A 12849-nucleotide genomic window follows, 5' to 3' on the forward strand; every position below is an offset into this window, starting at 1 on the left:
ATGTGTTAGTATGCCAGCGGCTCACTGACTTGGGGCCGTTGCTTGTTGGTGTGCTGGCATTCATACACAACTGAGAAAGCACAGATGGTAAGTACAAGCAGGGCTTTTTTTCAGCAGGAACGCGGTGGAACGGAGTTCAGGAACCTCTTGAAAATGGTCACATGGCTGGTGGCCCCGCCCCCTGATCTCCCGACAGAGGAGAGTTTAGATTAGATTAGATTTAGTTTAGTCTAAACTCCCCTCTGTCTGGAGATCAGGGGGCGGGGCCACCAGCCATGTGACCATTTTCTCCGAGGGCAACCCACTGAGTTCCACCACCTCTTTTCCCAGAAAAAAAGCCCTGAGTACAAGTAAGAGGTTTCCTGTGGCCCATGCCCTGTATACATCAGGCCTTTCTAAGACACAGAGAGCTCGTGGAGTTGCTGCAAGAGGATCTTCTTTTGGTTTGGTAGAAAAGCTCTTTCTAGCTTTATTTCTGCTGTTGTGGGAACACCAGCCAATTGACCCCAAGTCGGTCGGATTTGTGGCTTTGGGAGGGTGGGGTGTTGGTATGACTGCCTACTGCTTCTGCTACATTTCTGAATCTCTCATCAGGGTGACCAGTGTAGAAAGCTGTGATGGTTTTGGCAAAAGGCTTAGGTCATTTGTTCTGGGTCTTTATCCAGTGGGGCTGTCTTGTCATGCAACTGGGAACAATGGAAGATAAATTGCTCGGCACGGTACAGCTGTGCAGATTTCAAGGCTGGGGCTGATCGGTAATACAGTGCAGTTATTGAAGTATGATCCAGTCATTTTTCTTTCCCCATGTTGCACTTTTGACACTTGAGACTTCTGAACTTCCAAAGGTTAGTACTTTGGCTGTGTAATGATACAGTACTTTAGAGGGTTCAGACCACTTCACATATATTTAAGCCATAGCTGTTTCCACGTGTCCTTAAAGGGACAGCCAACTCAACAAACACTGGTGGCTTTTCCCCTTCACTCCACACGTCTCCAATTTCAAAATGGTAGCAGGCTGTTTGGCTTCCGTTTTTTCGGCACCTTTTCTGAGAACGCATTATCTTGCGTCCCGGACAGGTGCCGAAAAACAGAAGCCGAACAGCCTGCTACCATTTTGAAATTGGAGATGTGTGGAGTGAAGGAGAAAATCTGCCAACGTGTGGTGAGTGGGCCATTCCTTTAAGGATGTGTGGCAACGGCCCGTGTATATATTGCCCAGTTAATTCCTTGCAACAGTTCAGGGGGAGCTGCCCAGGCAGACAGACTTGCCTAAGGCAGCCTAATAAGTTGATTTGAGAGATTTGGTTCAGTGGCTTCCTAATGTACAGTTCGGTCTCTTAGCTCCATACTCCAGAGGTATACCCAGAAATAAACATACTCAAATGTGTTCCATGATGCTAGCAAACACGGGCTAAAAGGAGGCTTGAAACCCACTTTGCTCCGTCCCAACTGCTTTTGAACTGGGAAGGTATAAGATTCTTGTAGACACCAGCTCCTTGGAGAGGTTTCACAACATGGAATTGCCCTTTCAGTGCTACCCATAGTGGGGCATTCATCGTAACTATAGCAGAGGCAGTTGTTACCACCTCTGAAGGGCCTGTCTCCGTGGGTGGCAGAGGAGATGTGAATAAACCAAAAGTGGGCGCTTCATCCACTCCTTGCACAAGGGGAAAGAGGCTTTGCAAACAATCTGGGTAAAGTATTCGTTTCATGTCATTCTTTGGCAGCTGTCCCCAGGGTTTCTGTGTGAATACCACTGTTCCAGTCACTAAACATGACAGCCAGTGTGGTCTAGTGGTTAGAGTGTTGGATTATAGTCTGGGAGATCCAGGTTCAAGTCCCCACTTTGCCATGGAAACTTTCTCAGGTAGCGTTGGGCCAGTTACAGACTCTCAGCCTATCTTACAGGGTTGTTGTTAGGATAAAATGGAGGAGAGAGCTATGTAAGCCACTTTGGGTCCCTATTGGGAAGAAATGCAGAGTATAAATGAAGTAAATAAATAAAGGTGTGGATTGCATAGCTGTGTCTTTCAACTTTGGGTACGTGCATTATGGAAAGAACTACCACTTCTCTGGCATCCTAAGAGCCAGAGCTGAATGGATTGTTGGGGCCTGGTGATTGGATGTGCCCAGGCAACTGCCACACCATATAGATCTATGAATGTTTGTCATCACAATTATGGGGGTTTTAAAGCAATGGAGTGTGAGATTTCAACCAGTCGCCCTGGGAATGAGCCCCCAGACCTGAAGCCTAAAACTCGGCAGTGCTAAGAGAGAGACCGTGGCTCTGTCCATGTACATGGCTATTGGAAATCATGGGTGCAACCAGAAATGTTTGCCACAAGAAGTGTCAGCACACACCCAGCCATTGTGTTTGCTGTACAAAGCATGGAGCTGCCTTTAAGTCTCCATTTTTACAACCAAGAATTTTGGTTTGTTTCCTCTTTTGGAGGATATGCATACTAAAAAGCAGGGCTTTTTTTCAGCTGGAACGTGGTGGAACAGAGTTCCGGCACCTCTTAAAAATGGCCACATGGCTGGTGGCCCCGCCCCCTGATCTCCAGACAGAGGGGAGTTTGGATTGCCCTCCGCACTGCGCCCTCCAAACTCCCCCCTCTGTCTGGAGATCAGGGGGCGGGGCCACCGGCCATGTGACCATTTTCACCGAGGCCGATTTAAACTTTAAAAAACTCCCCCCTTGTTCCAGCTGACCCAAAATAACATCATTGTGTGGTCCTGAGTTCCACCACCTCTTTTCCTAGAAAAAAAGCCCTGGTATGAATGTGTCCCTTACCCACAGCGTGAGCCTGGCCTTGCCATCGAAATTAAGGCCATACTTATCCCTGAATTAAGGTTGTCTCTGTTGTTTCTCTTGCTTCTCTCTCCCACCCCCCCACCCCCCGTGCGGGTCTGCTGCCCTTTTTTCTTTTAAATTGTGCTGCGTACACATTCATGCATTTATCTGTTCATTTGTTTCCGCCCCCCCCCTCTCTTTTAAATAAAGGAAACTTTACACGTAAAACTTCTTCAGGCTGTTGGGAGGGGTGAAAGGGAGAAAAGTTTCTTGTGACATCATGGGGAGCCATCCAATCAGCACTGTGCACTGTGCTGATTGGCTGGCTCCCCATCTGCACTGTAGTCTTTTCCCCAGTTTGACTGGGTTTGAATGCAGTGATGGTGTTTCCAGCATTTTCTCATTGCTCTAAAATGTGATGCGAGTCTTCACCCTAAGGGGTTTTTTTTTTGGTCATCACGTGGATTTCTAAAAGGTGCAGGTCCGCTAGCTAATCCCATTCATAAGGCCAGTTCATGTCACGGTCTTGGGGTTCATAGATCCCACCACTACGTTCCACAAATCCTACTTTCCACATTTCAGTAAAAGCAAGAGCGGAAGCTGCACAAACCAATTTCTGCAGCTGTCTCCCCCCCCCCTTTTTTCCAGGGCACCACCTGGAAACAACAGTCCACAGTTGTTAATATCGTGGTAAAAATGAAATGGGAACGTGAACGTATGTTTTCTCTTCCCCACACTTACCTAGCCATCACAAATGAAATCGGCACATAAGACTCCAACAGATACCAGAACCCAACAAACCAGGGCATGTTCTAATCATACCCCACAGGGTGTTTACTCACAAACATTTCTTCAGTGGAATTTGAAGTCGGAAGAGAAAGGAAGTGCCTTTGACTAGAAACCCTGATTACTTATCTGAAGGCTTGGCTTGCATTACAGGCCTGGCTTCAACGTTGTGTGGGCCCCTAGGGCGATAAACAATTGGTTTCTCTATCCTACTCTTCCAGTTGCCTCCCACTCCACAGCCAACTGCAAGCAACTCTTGAGCAGGCCGCGAACTTTTGGTGTCAAAAAATATCAACTCCCTGTGTGAGGTTGGGTGGTGAAGTAGGTAATACTTCCTGGGACCTGTTTTTGAAGTCGAGTTTCATTGCGTCATAGAATGCCTAATCTGAAAATGATGTGTTTTTTATTTCCAGTGATGGGATTCCTCCTTATAGACTTGGGAGCAAGAAACAGCTCCAGAGGGAAATGCATCGCAGCGTCAAGGCCAATGGTCAAGTTTCTCTACCTCACTTTCCAGTAAGTACAGGCGTTTTCCTTAGTGAGAAAGGAGTCCTTAGAAACGCATGGTCCTGAAATTCCAGCATATGCTATGGAACGTTATGAAGAAAGGTCACCGGACACAGTATAGATCAGGTAGTCCTGTTTTTCTGATGCGAGGATTAAATGCTGGCCGGCTGTCCAGCTAGTGAAATTACAGTTAGAGTGGGGGGTCTGCAGATGACCATCCATGCATTCCTAGAGCCAGCACTAACAAGTTTGGTTGTTTCAGACTGGTTTGGTCACAGTGATCTTTATCCTAGAAAAAAGAAAGTATCCTGCTTTTTGCCCATTGAAGAATTCAGAGATGCATGTTAAGGGTTCCTGGAAGCCTGCAGGGCCTCAACCCGCTTCGCTTCAGTATGACTGCTGCATCAAGTATCCCCCAAACTATACCTTGGGATCCGTTATAAATCAACAATGAACAAATATGGCAGAGAGCCTGTCTATAAAGTGTGCTTCCTGGTAGAAATTAACAGCGAAACCACCTAGAAACTGAGACGCTTCCAAAGAATTTTACTCTTGGCAGATGAAAAAATTCTTCCTGATGATGAATCGGAAGTTTTTATTTCTTGCACGTGTGCGCACGTGTGTGCACGTGTGCATGCGCACACATTATTGTGCACTGTCCATCTCTCATGATGATTCAGAGCTGGTTATACTGCCTCTGTTCTGAGTACCAAATGGGTTTTCATTCCATACTTTCAGCTTCCAAAATCACCTGATTGGCTGTGAAAACGGAAGGCTGTACCGGATAGGGTCCCTTGGTCTCATCCCTCAAGCGAGTTCTTACATAATTTATATTGTGTATTTATCTTGGGCCAGATCCATAGTTCGATTGTAAAGCTTTGTATGCGGAAAATCCCAGGTTCGGTCCGTGGCATCTACTGTTAAATGATTTTAGATAAGAGGGATAAAGGTCTTTTTTTTCCTGCCTGAGGTTCTAGAGAGTTGCAGCCAGTGTGAGTAGACAATATGGGCCTAGATGGACCAGCAGTCTGATTTCATTCAAGGAAGTTTCATATATCAAGGCTGATAATAATAACAACAACAATAACAACATTTGATTTATATACTGCTGTTCAGGACAACTTAATGCCCACTCAGAGCAGTTTACAAAGTATGTTATTATTATCCCCACGACAACAATCACCCTGTGAGGTGGGTGGGGCTGAGAGAGCTCCGAGAGAGCTGTGACCGACCCAAGGCCACCCAGCTGGCTTCAAGTGGAGGCGTGGGGAATCAAACCTGGCGCTCCAGATTAGAGTCCTGCGCTCATAACCACTACACCACACTGGCTGAAACTGGCTAATGTAGGGAGGGACCGTGGCTCCGTGGTACGTTGTAGATGTTTCCATCTTCTTCATAGGGTTCCTCTTCCCATTAAAGCTCTGCAGTCTGTACCCCTGCTTGAGATTGGGTTAAATCTCCCATTATGAAGACTGCTAGATCGAAATCTTTCCCCCTCCCTTGCCTTTCTGACACAATGAATATGGACTCGATGCCGTCTGGCTCCATTTCTACCACGTTGGTTTGCCGCTGAAGGGCTGTTATAAAGTTCCTGTCTTTTTTCCTTTAAGCCATGGAATGGAGGATTTGGGTGGGTGGGGGAAAATGCTTCAATCTTTCCCTAACTTCCACAGCTGTTTTTTTTAAGGGATTGTGCTTTGCATTTTGTGTTCTGCTCCAAGACTTCAAAGAGAGAGAAACACACCAGGAGAAATCCTGTGTTCATTGAAGTCGCTGGGAGTCCTGCTATTTATTTGAGCGGAGCCAGGATTTCTCCCACCGTTAGCAACTTCTTGGCAGGAAATAGATTTCCCAGCTTCTCCAAAGGAAAGAGGATATTTGCACCAAATATGCGCTTTTTTTAAAAAAAAGCTTTCCTGCCTGTTGGTTTCAAGGCAAAGCAGTTAAATCTAGTTCTGCATCTTTAGAAATGCGTCTTTCCATCTTATCTGAAGTGTGGAAGATTTCGTAAAGGTGTTTGCAATTCTGCTCGTGGATTTTTTTCTGCAAACTGTTTACACAGACAAGTACAAACTTACCTTGTTTCATGATTAGTATAACCAAATTCCTCCTCCTCCTGGTTTTTTAAGTAGTGTTTTCAAGTGATGCATGTGTATATAAATATTTGAGGGGTGTGTGCGTAGATAGATAGGCAGATAGATTTACGGAATAACTTTGCCCGTGTGCTCTCTTTTGAGTTTATTTGTGTGTGTGTGTGTATATTTTCTGCTTAAAGAAGTTCTATGGCCTCTGCTTGTAAATTAGATTATTTTGTCCTGGGGCGTGCAAATCGACTTTCTCTGTAAGGCAGTGCTTTGATCAGGGAGCTGAATAGAGCCAGCTTGTGTAAGAGTGACAATTTCCAGCAGAGTGGCCTTTTTCTACCCTCACAGCATTTCTGAAGCTAAGTGGTTGCTGGAGAGAGAGAGAGAGAGAGAGAGAGAGAGAGGCCCCACCTCATCTCATGAGTAGTATGTGAAATAGTTGGCAGTTCAGCTTTCTGCTTTAAAAAAATAAGGGGGTAGGGGGAGAAGTGTGTGTATGCAGAATTTAAGGGTAAAGAAGAGAACTGGGGAAAGTGCTCGTGGGAAGAGGAGAACAGTGATCCAGCGTTCTCCGCCCCCCACCCCCCATTCCTTGCTGCTTTTGGCTGAGATTCTTGCCTTTTTATATTCTGTGCTTGATTTGGAGATGTTCCCTTTTCCCTTGATAGATTTGCTTGAGGCAGCCACGCTCAGCAGTGTACCACTGCTCGCCTGCAGCAGCATCCTTCATTTCTGTACAAAGAGATGGAGGGCGGGGGGTGGGGGAGAGAGAGGGAGAGATCTAGGACACTGTTGAGACAACACTACCTCAAAGGTGCCCAGTGTGTAGCCAGGAAATAAATTACTAGCACTTCTCTGATCTGCAACCGTTTGACTTCTTCTTCCTTTCTTTTTTTTTTAGTTCCCTTCTTCTCCCCCATCTTATTTTTTTTAATTTCCAACTCCTTTCTGTTTATACTCCACTTTTATTCCTTGAGTTAAAGTCTCTCCCTCCCACCTCGGAGTTTTTCATTTGATGTTTGACAACAGTCTTTGAAGATTTTCTACTTCAGAGTAGCTACTGATGGGCTGGTTGTACTACAGAGAGAACAAGCAGGGTTCCTCGGAGTGCGACCAACTGCTCCTGCCGAAGGCAAACGCTATCGGGGAGGATGTCACTCCATGAGGCCACAGCACTCGCTCATAAAAATCCAGGGCAGACCATGCCTAGTTGCGGTTGCTTTTTCATCCAAACGTGGAGACACAACAAGCCGAACGGGGCCAGAAATGCGGCTCAGGCTAAGCTCCCTTGGTTCCCGCCACCTGCTAAACATGGCTCGTTGCTTTTGTCCCCGCTCTGTGTAGAGAACCCACCGTCTTCCTAAAGAAATGACCCCTGTGGAACCGGCTACCTTTGCGGCTGAACTCATCTCTCGGTTGGAAAAGCTCAAGCAAGAACAAGAGACCATGGATTGCCTGGAAGAGCGGCTGCAGCAAATCACAGAGGTGGGTGGATTAACTCTTTCGGCACAGATGCCTGCCGTGTAGCATCCCTTTCCCGAAAAATAAGGGCGGGGTATTGACAAGCTGGCAGGCGCAGCAGCCTAGTCCCATCCGGTTCTTGAGAGTTAACGAGGAAAGCTGCCGCTTTTTGATAAAACTGCTAGTTGCAAATCATTTCTATCTTTCTATTTAAGTGTCGCTGTAGCTGGTGGGGTAGTGGTGGCATGTTGTCTCTCTCTCTCTCTCTCTCTCTCTCTCTAAATATGGTGGCATGTTGTAAATTTATATATAAATATATGTATAAAAATAACATAATTTACTGGAAGAAAAAAAGGCAGATCTACACAGAAAGGGTTTTATACAGTTCTAAATGACAACCCTGTCGCTACAAGCCTGCTCTTTTCTCTTCCGGCTGTAACGCAGAAGTGCACAGGTCTGAAGCAGTTGCTAGGTCTCCATTGTTCATCTAGAGTAATGGATTGTCCTTTCTGTTTTTCCTGGGAAGGATGAAGAGAAGGAATGCTCTGAGATACCCGGCAGCACGCAGACGAATCGGGAGGCTGTTGTTGCTCCCCACCAGCAACACCCGCTCAGTCTCTTACCATCGGGCAGCTATGAGGACGATCCACAGGCCATCCTGGATGACCACCTCTCTCGAGTGCTGAAGACGCCGGGGTGCCAGTCTCCTGGCGTGGGGCGGCACAGCCCTCGCAGTCGCTCTCCAGACCGCCTCCCAGGGAACAAGCTGCTGCTGGCCCCGGGCACTGCCTCCATACCGACAAGCTGTGCCCTCATCAGCAAAGGATTTATTACCAAGCAGACCACCAAACATGTCCACCACCACTACATCCACCACCACACCGTCCCCAAGACGAAAGAGCAGATAGAAGCAGAGGCAGCCCAGCGGGTCCAGGGCTTGGGTGCGGGGGGCAGCGACTACTACTGCTACTCCAAGTGCAAGGGGCACGCGAAAGGGACAGACCTCCCTGCGGCTCAGCTGGAGCCATTTGGGTAAGTGGAGCAGGTTTGTGATTAAAGCTGTATGGAGAGTTAAAACCTGCCAGCTTCTTTAAAAGATTGGGGCTGTTGACTGAAGGGTTTGGGAATCAGGGAAGGTGACCTTGGGGTATGTTTGCAGCAATAGCCAGCTTCTGTGGCAAGGAAACAGCAGGTTAAGTGCTGTTCTCTCCCTTCTGTGTCTCTTGGGAAGCCTCAGCAGAACTGGGACGTTGCCGAAGAGGACCTGTAAACTATCAGATGGCGTCATCCTGCCCGGTGGAGAAGGAGGAGGCTTGTCTGTCGTTCCAGGGACCCAACTACCTGCCGGGGAGGCAGACCGCGCACAGAATGTCTGGCAGTGGATGCTGGAGAGTGAAAGACAATCTAAGCACAAGCCCCATAGGTAAATACAAGCCGTCTGCAATGCTCTTGCGCCTGGTAAATATTTATCCGTCTATTTTTACAATTGCTAAAAACAAATGAAGCTCTCTTGCTCTTCTGGTTTATTATGAAAGCTGTTTCGTGGAACCAGACAAACCACAAAAATGTCATGTTTTTGGCAAGAACCCCTTTTCATGCGATGACAGACTTTTCTTTTTCCCCTCCCCTCCGAAAGGAGTGAGTGCCTAGAACAGAAGCTGCCATTAAAGTCATATTTTCCAGCTTTTATAACCACGTACCTTCCCTGTCTCTTTCTCTCCTCAGCACGCAAAGCACAAAGAAGGCCCACAATTCTGAGTCCACCAGAGGCGTGCCTGGTGAGCGTCCAGCCAGGCACCACCTGTGGGGCAACGGCAGCCACCCACGTGGGGCACAGCCCGCCCACCCTTTTATCCAGGATCCTGCCATGCCCCCGCTGACGCCACCCAACACTTTGGCCCAGCTGGAGGAGGCTTGCCGCAGGCTAACAGAAGTATCCAAGCCTCAGAAACAACGGTAACTCCCACAGGGGCAGAGTTGGGGTTAGGGTACGGAAAGGCCCTGCATTTAGAAACATTCTCTGACTGCTGCCTCCTTGGCTGAAATAGAAATGCAGTCTGCCTAGAGAGGCAGTCTCCCAGAATGTACTGCAAGAGCTATCAATTATATAAATAAGATATTTCATAACTGAATATTTTCAAACCTTATTAGCTGGTGGTTCAGAGCGAAAATACAGTTATGTGCGTGGGGATCAGTCACCTGAATGCTCCTTTGGTTTTATTTTGTGCACCTCTCCTGCCTGGACAGGTGTCTGTGTGGTGGTTTTGGGGCCCTTCCCCCAAGCCCAGTCTCAGGGCCACTGCCTGGCTCTGGGGCCTAGCTTTGTGGGTTCCAGTCAACGTTTTGCAATCTTGGCCAAACTGGGAGGGTGGGTGGAAGAGAGCCTGCTGAAGTCTCCCTGCGAGTTTGGCATCTCTGAGTATGAAGGGGGCCGTTGAAGAGCCCCGGGTTCTGACGAGTCACGAAACCAACGAATCGTATTGCGAAATGGGGCAATTTCGTGGAAGTTCGTGATTCGTCGAACGCAACGAAACGCGAAACTCTCGGTTTTTGCCCATTTCATGCCCATCTCTACTGATCACGTTCCTTTGACGATTGGGGCTTCCGCTTCTGCAAGCCCAGCATTTTCCAGCGAACTGGAAAGCTATAGCGCCAGTCTCTGCAACAGAAGACTGCCTCTCAAAGGACCAAGAGGGGCGCCAGCAGAAGCTTAAGCACAGGATCCCAGTCTTAGAATTCTGCCTCCTCTCCTTGTTTGTTTGCAGTGCGTGCATTTTAGAGGCATAGGTGGGATTTTGCAAAGCCAAGTCATTCTCTTCTTTCCCTTCCCTTCTCCCCTTCCAAAATCCAGATGTTCGGCCTCAAATCAACCAAGAGATCGCAACCACTTGACTTTGGTACCTGGAGGAAATGGCCCTTTTTGCAATGCAAGCATAGCAACAGAAGAGTGAGTGCTGCTTTGTGTATTGCATAGCTCGATATCCTTCCTTGCCTTTTTAAATATTATATTTCATCCATGGGATAGTCCTTTGAAAATGTAGTCTCTTCTTGATATCTTTTTAAATTTTTTTTGTGGCTTGTTTGGTTGGGGTGAGACAAGAACCAACTATTTTCAGATTCTGTCTTCTGGTTCTTTTTAAAAAAAACCCTCGCATTCCTATAAAGCAGACAAAGATTGGATTAGTCTAATTACAGGATAGTTCTTTCTAACAAGAAATCTGCTACAGTCTAAATAATTAAAGTTTTCTTTCTTACCCTCTTCATCTTAAGCAATGAGTAATGTTTGAAGTCCAGGCTAAGCCACCTGACTATAGCCTTTCATTTTTAATTGGTTGACCTTAAGTATAGCAGCTATCTTGCTAATAGCTTTCCCCCCCTCTTCCTGAAGCCACTCTACAAAGACTTGGAACAAATTAGGAAGACTAAATTACTGTGGAGTAACACTTTGTGACCTTTTGACATGCCAAGTCAGTGTTGCCTCAGAAGCTGCCTGCACGGCGGTGTTCCAGGCACTGTTGCAATTCTGCTTGGTAGCAGAATTGTTTGTTGTTCTGTAAGAAGATCTCCCTTCCTCTGAAGACTGTATAGCTGTATAGCCGTGGTCTTGGCATTGTAGTTCCTGACGTTTCGCCAGTAGCTGTGACTGGCATCTTCAGAGGTGAAGCACCAAAAGACAGAGATCTCTCAGTGTCACAGTGTGGAAAAGATGTTGGCAGGTAATTTATATCTTCTCAGGAAGGTGGGTTTGGGCTGAGTCATCCTGTAAGAGTTTCCCAGGGTGTGGAATGCTAATGGAGGGAGGCTTCACTGTATCCTGAGGATACAGTGAATTACCTGCCAACATCTTCTCCACACTGTGACACTGAGAGATCTCTGTCTTTTGGTGCTACACCTCTGAAGATGCCAGTCGCAGCTGCTGGCGAAACGTCAGGAACTACAATGCCAAGACTACGGCTATACAGCCCGGAAAATCCACAACAACCATCGTTCTCCAGCCGTGAAAGCCTTTGACAATAGAATCTGATTTGTTTATTTAAGACTTTTATTAGCTGCCTTTTCACCTAGAAGAGCTCAAGGTGGCTTACAATATAAAATACAGTTAAAAACTACTCACACATATTTGCCAGGTTGACAGGCAGATAGAGCTCTAGCCCCTGTCCTGCCTCTTTGATCATGCACATGTTCTTTCATATTCGCTTCAAGGTAGGTGGAGTGCATGGAGTTTCCCAAGAGTTCAAGTGACTGGGGAAACATCTGCCGACGTGAACCTCCATGTGCAAGCTGAATTATGCCATCTGTAGGGGTGTCTCTTCATTGTGTGCCTTGATTGTTGCTGTGGCTTGGGGAATGTGTGCAAAGTGAAGAAAAGGGGAAGTGCCAATCTAGGCCACCTGCTGATCAAGAAAAGATGTTCTTCTCTATCCATCCCATCCCAGGCCTTTTCTCTTGCTTTTACAAAAGATGAGGTTCATCCTTTCCCTGATCTTGACAATGCATGTACTGGTTTGGTGTAGTGGATAAGAGCGCAGGACTCTAATCTGGAGTACCGTGTTTGATTCCCCACTCCTCTGCTTGAAGCCAGCTGGGTGATCTTAGGTCAGCCACAGCTCTTCCAGAGTGCTCTCAGCCCCACCCACCTGACAGGGTGACTGTTGTGGGGATAATAATGACATACCTTGTGAACCGCTCTGAGTAGGTGTTAAGTAGTCCTGAAGGGCGGTATATAAATTGAATGTTGTTGTTATTGTTGTTACTACTACTACTACTACTACTACTACTACTACTACTACTACTACTGAGGGGAAATGAATTAGTAAGGATGACTAGTCCCCTCTCCCCATATATATTTAAAAACATTATTTGTACAAACATAATGCAATATGGAGCCCTGTGGCGCAGAGTGGTAAGCTGCAGTACTGCAGCCCAAGCTCTGCTCACGACCTGAGTTCGATCCCAGTGGAAGCCGGGTTCAGGTAGCCGGCTCAAGGTTGACTCAGCCTTCCATCTTTCCGAGGTCGGTAAAATGAGTACCCAGGTTCCTGAGGGTAAAGTGTAGATGACTGGGGAAGGCAATGGCAAACCACCCCATAAAAGTCTGCTGAGAAAATGTCGTGATGCGACGTCCCCCCCATGGGTCAGTAATGACTCGGTGCTTGCACAGGGGACTACCTTTACTTTTATAATGCAATAGTCTTGAACAATAGCAAGATAAGAATT

At 47.0% G+C, this 12849-nt stretch overlaps 1 protein-coding gene across 1 annotated transcript in view; it reads left to right on the forward strand.

Annotated features, from left to right (window-relative positions):
* AXIN2 (axin 2) overlaps positions 1–12849 on the forward strand; it is a 47041-nt gene that overhangs the window by 20184 nt on the left and 14008 nt on the right. The window contains exons 4-9 of the mRNA XM_054978593.1: positions 3994–4096; positions 7516–7656; positions 8159–8664; positions 8864–9055; positions 9358–9588; positions 10484–10579. Of these exons, the coding sequence (XP_054834568.1) occupies positions 3994–4096; positions 7516–7656; positions 8159–8664; positions 8864–9055; positions 9358–9588; positions 10484–10579 (1269 nt within the window). The remainder of the gene's footprint in view (positions 1–3993; positions 4097–7515; positions 7657–8158; positions 8665–8863; positions 9056–9357; positions 9589–10483; positions 10580–12849) is intronic.

This window comes from Eublepharis macularius, chromosome 4, assembly GCF_028583425.1.
Source record: "Eublepharis macularius isolate TG4126 chromosome 4, MPM_Emac_v1.0, whole genome shotgun sequence".
NCBI lineage: Eukaryota > Metazoa > Chordata > Lepidosauria > Squamata > Eublepharidae > Eublepharis > Eublepharis macularius.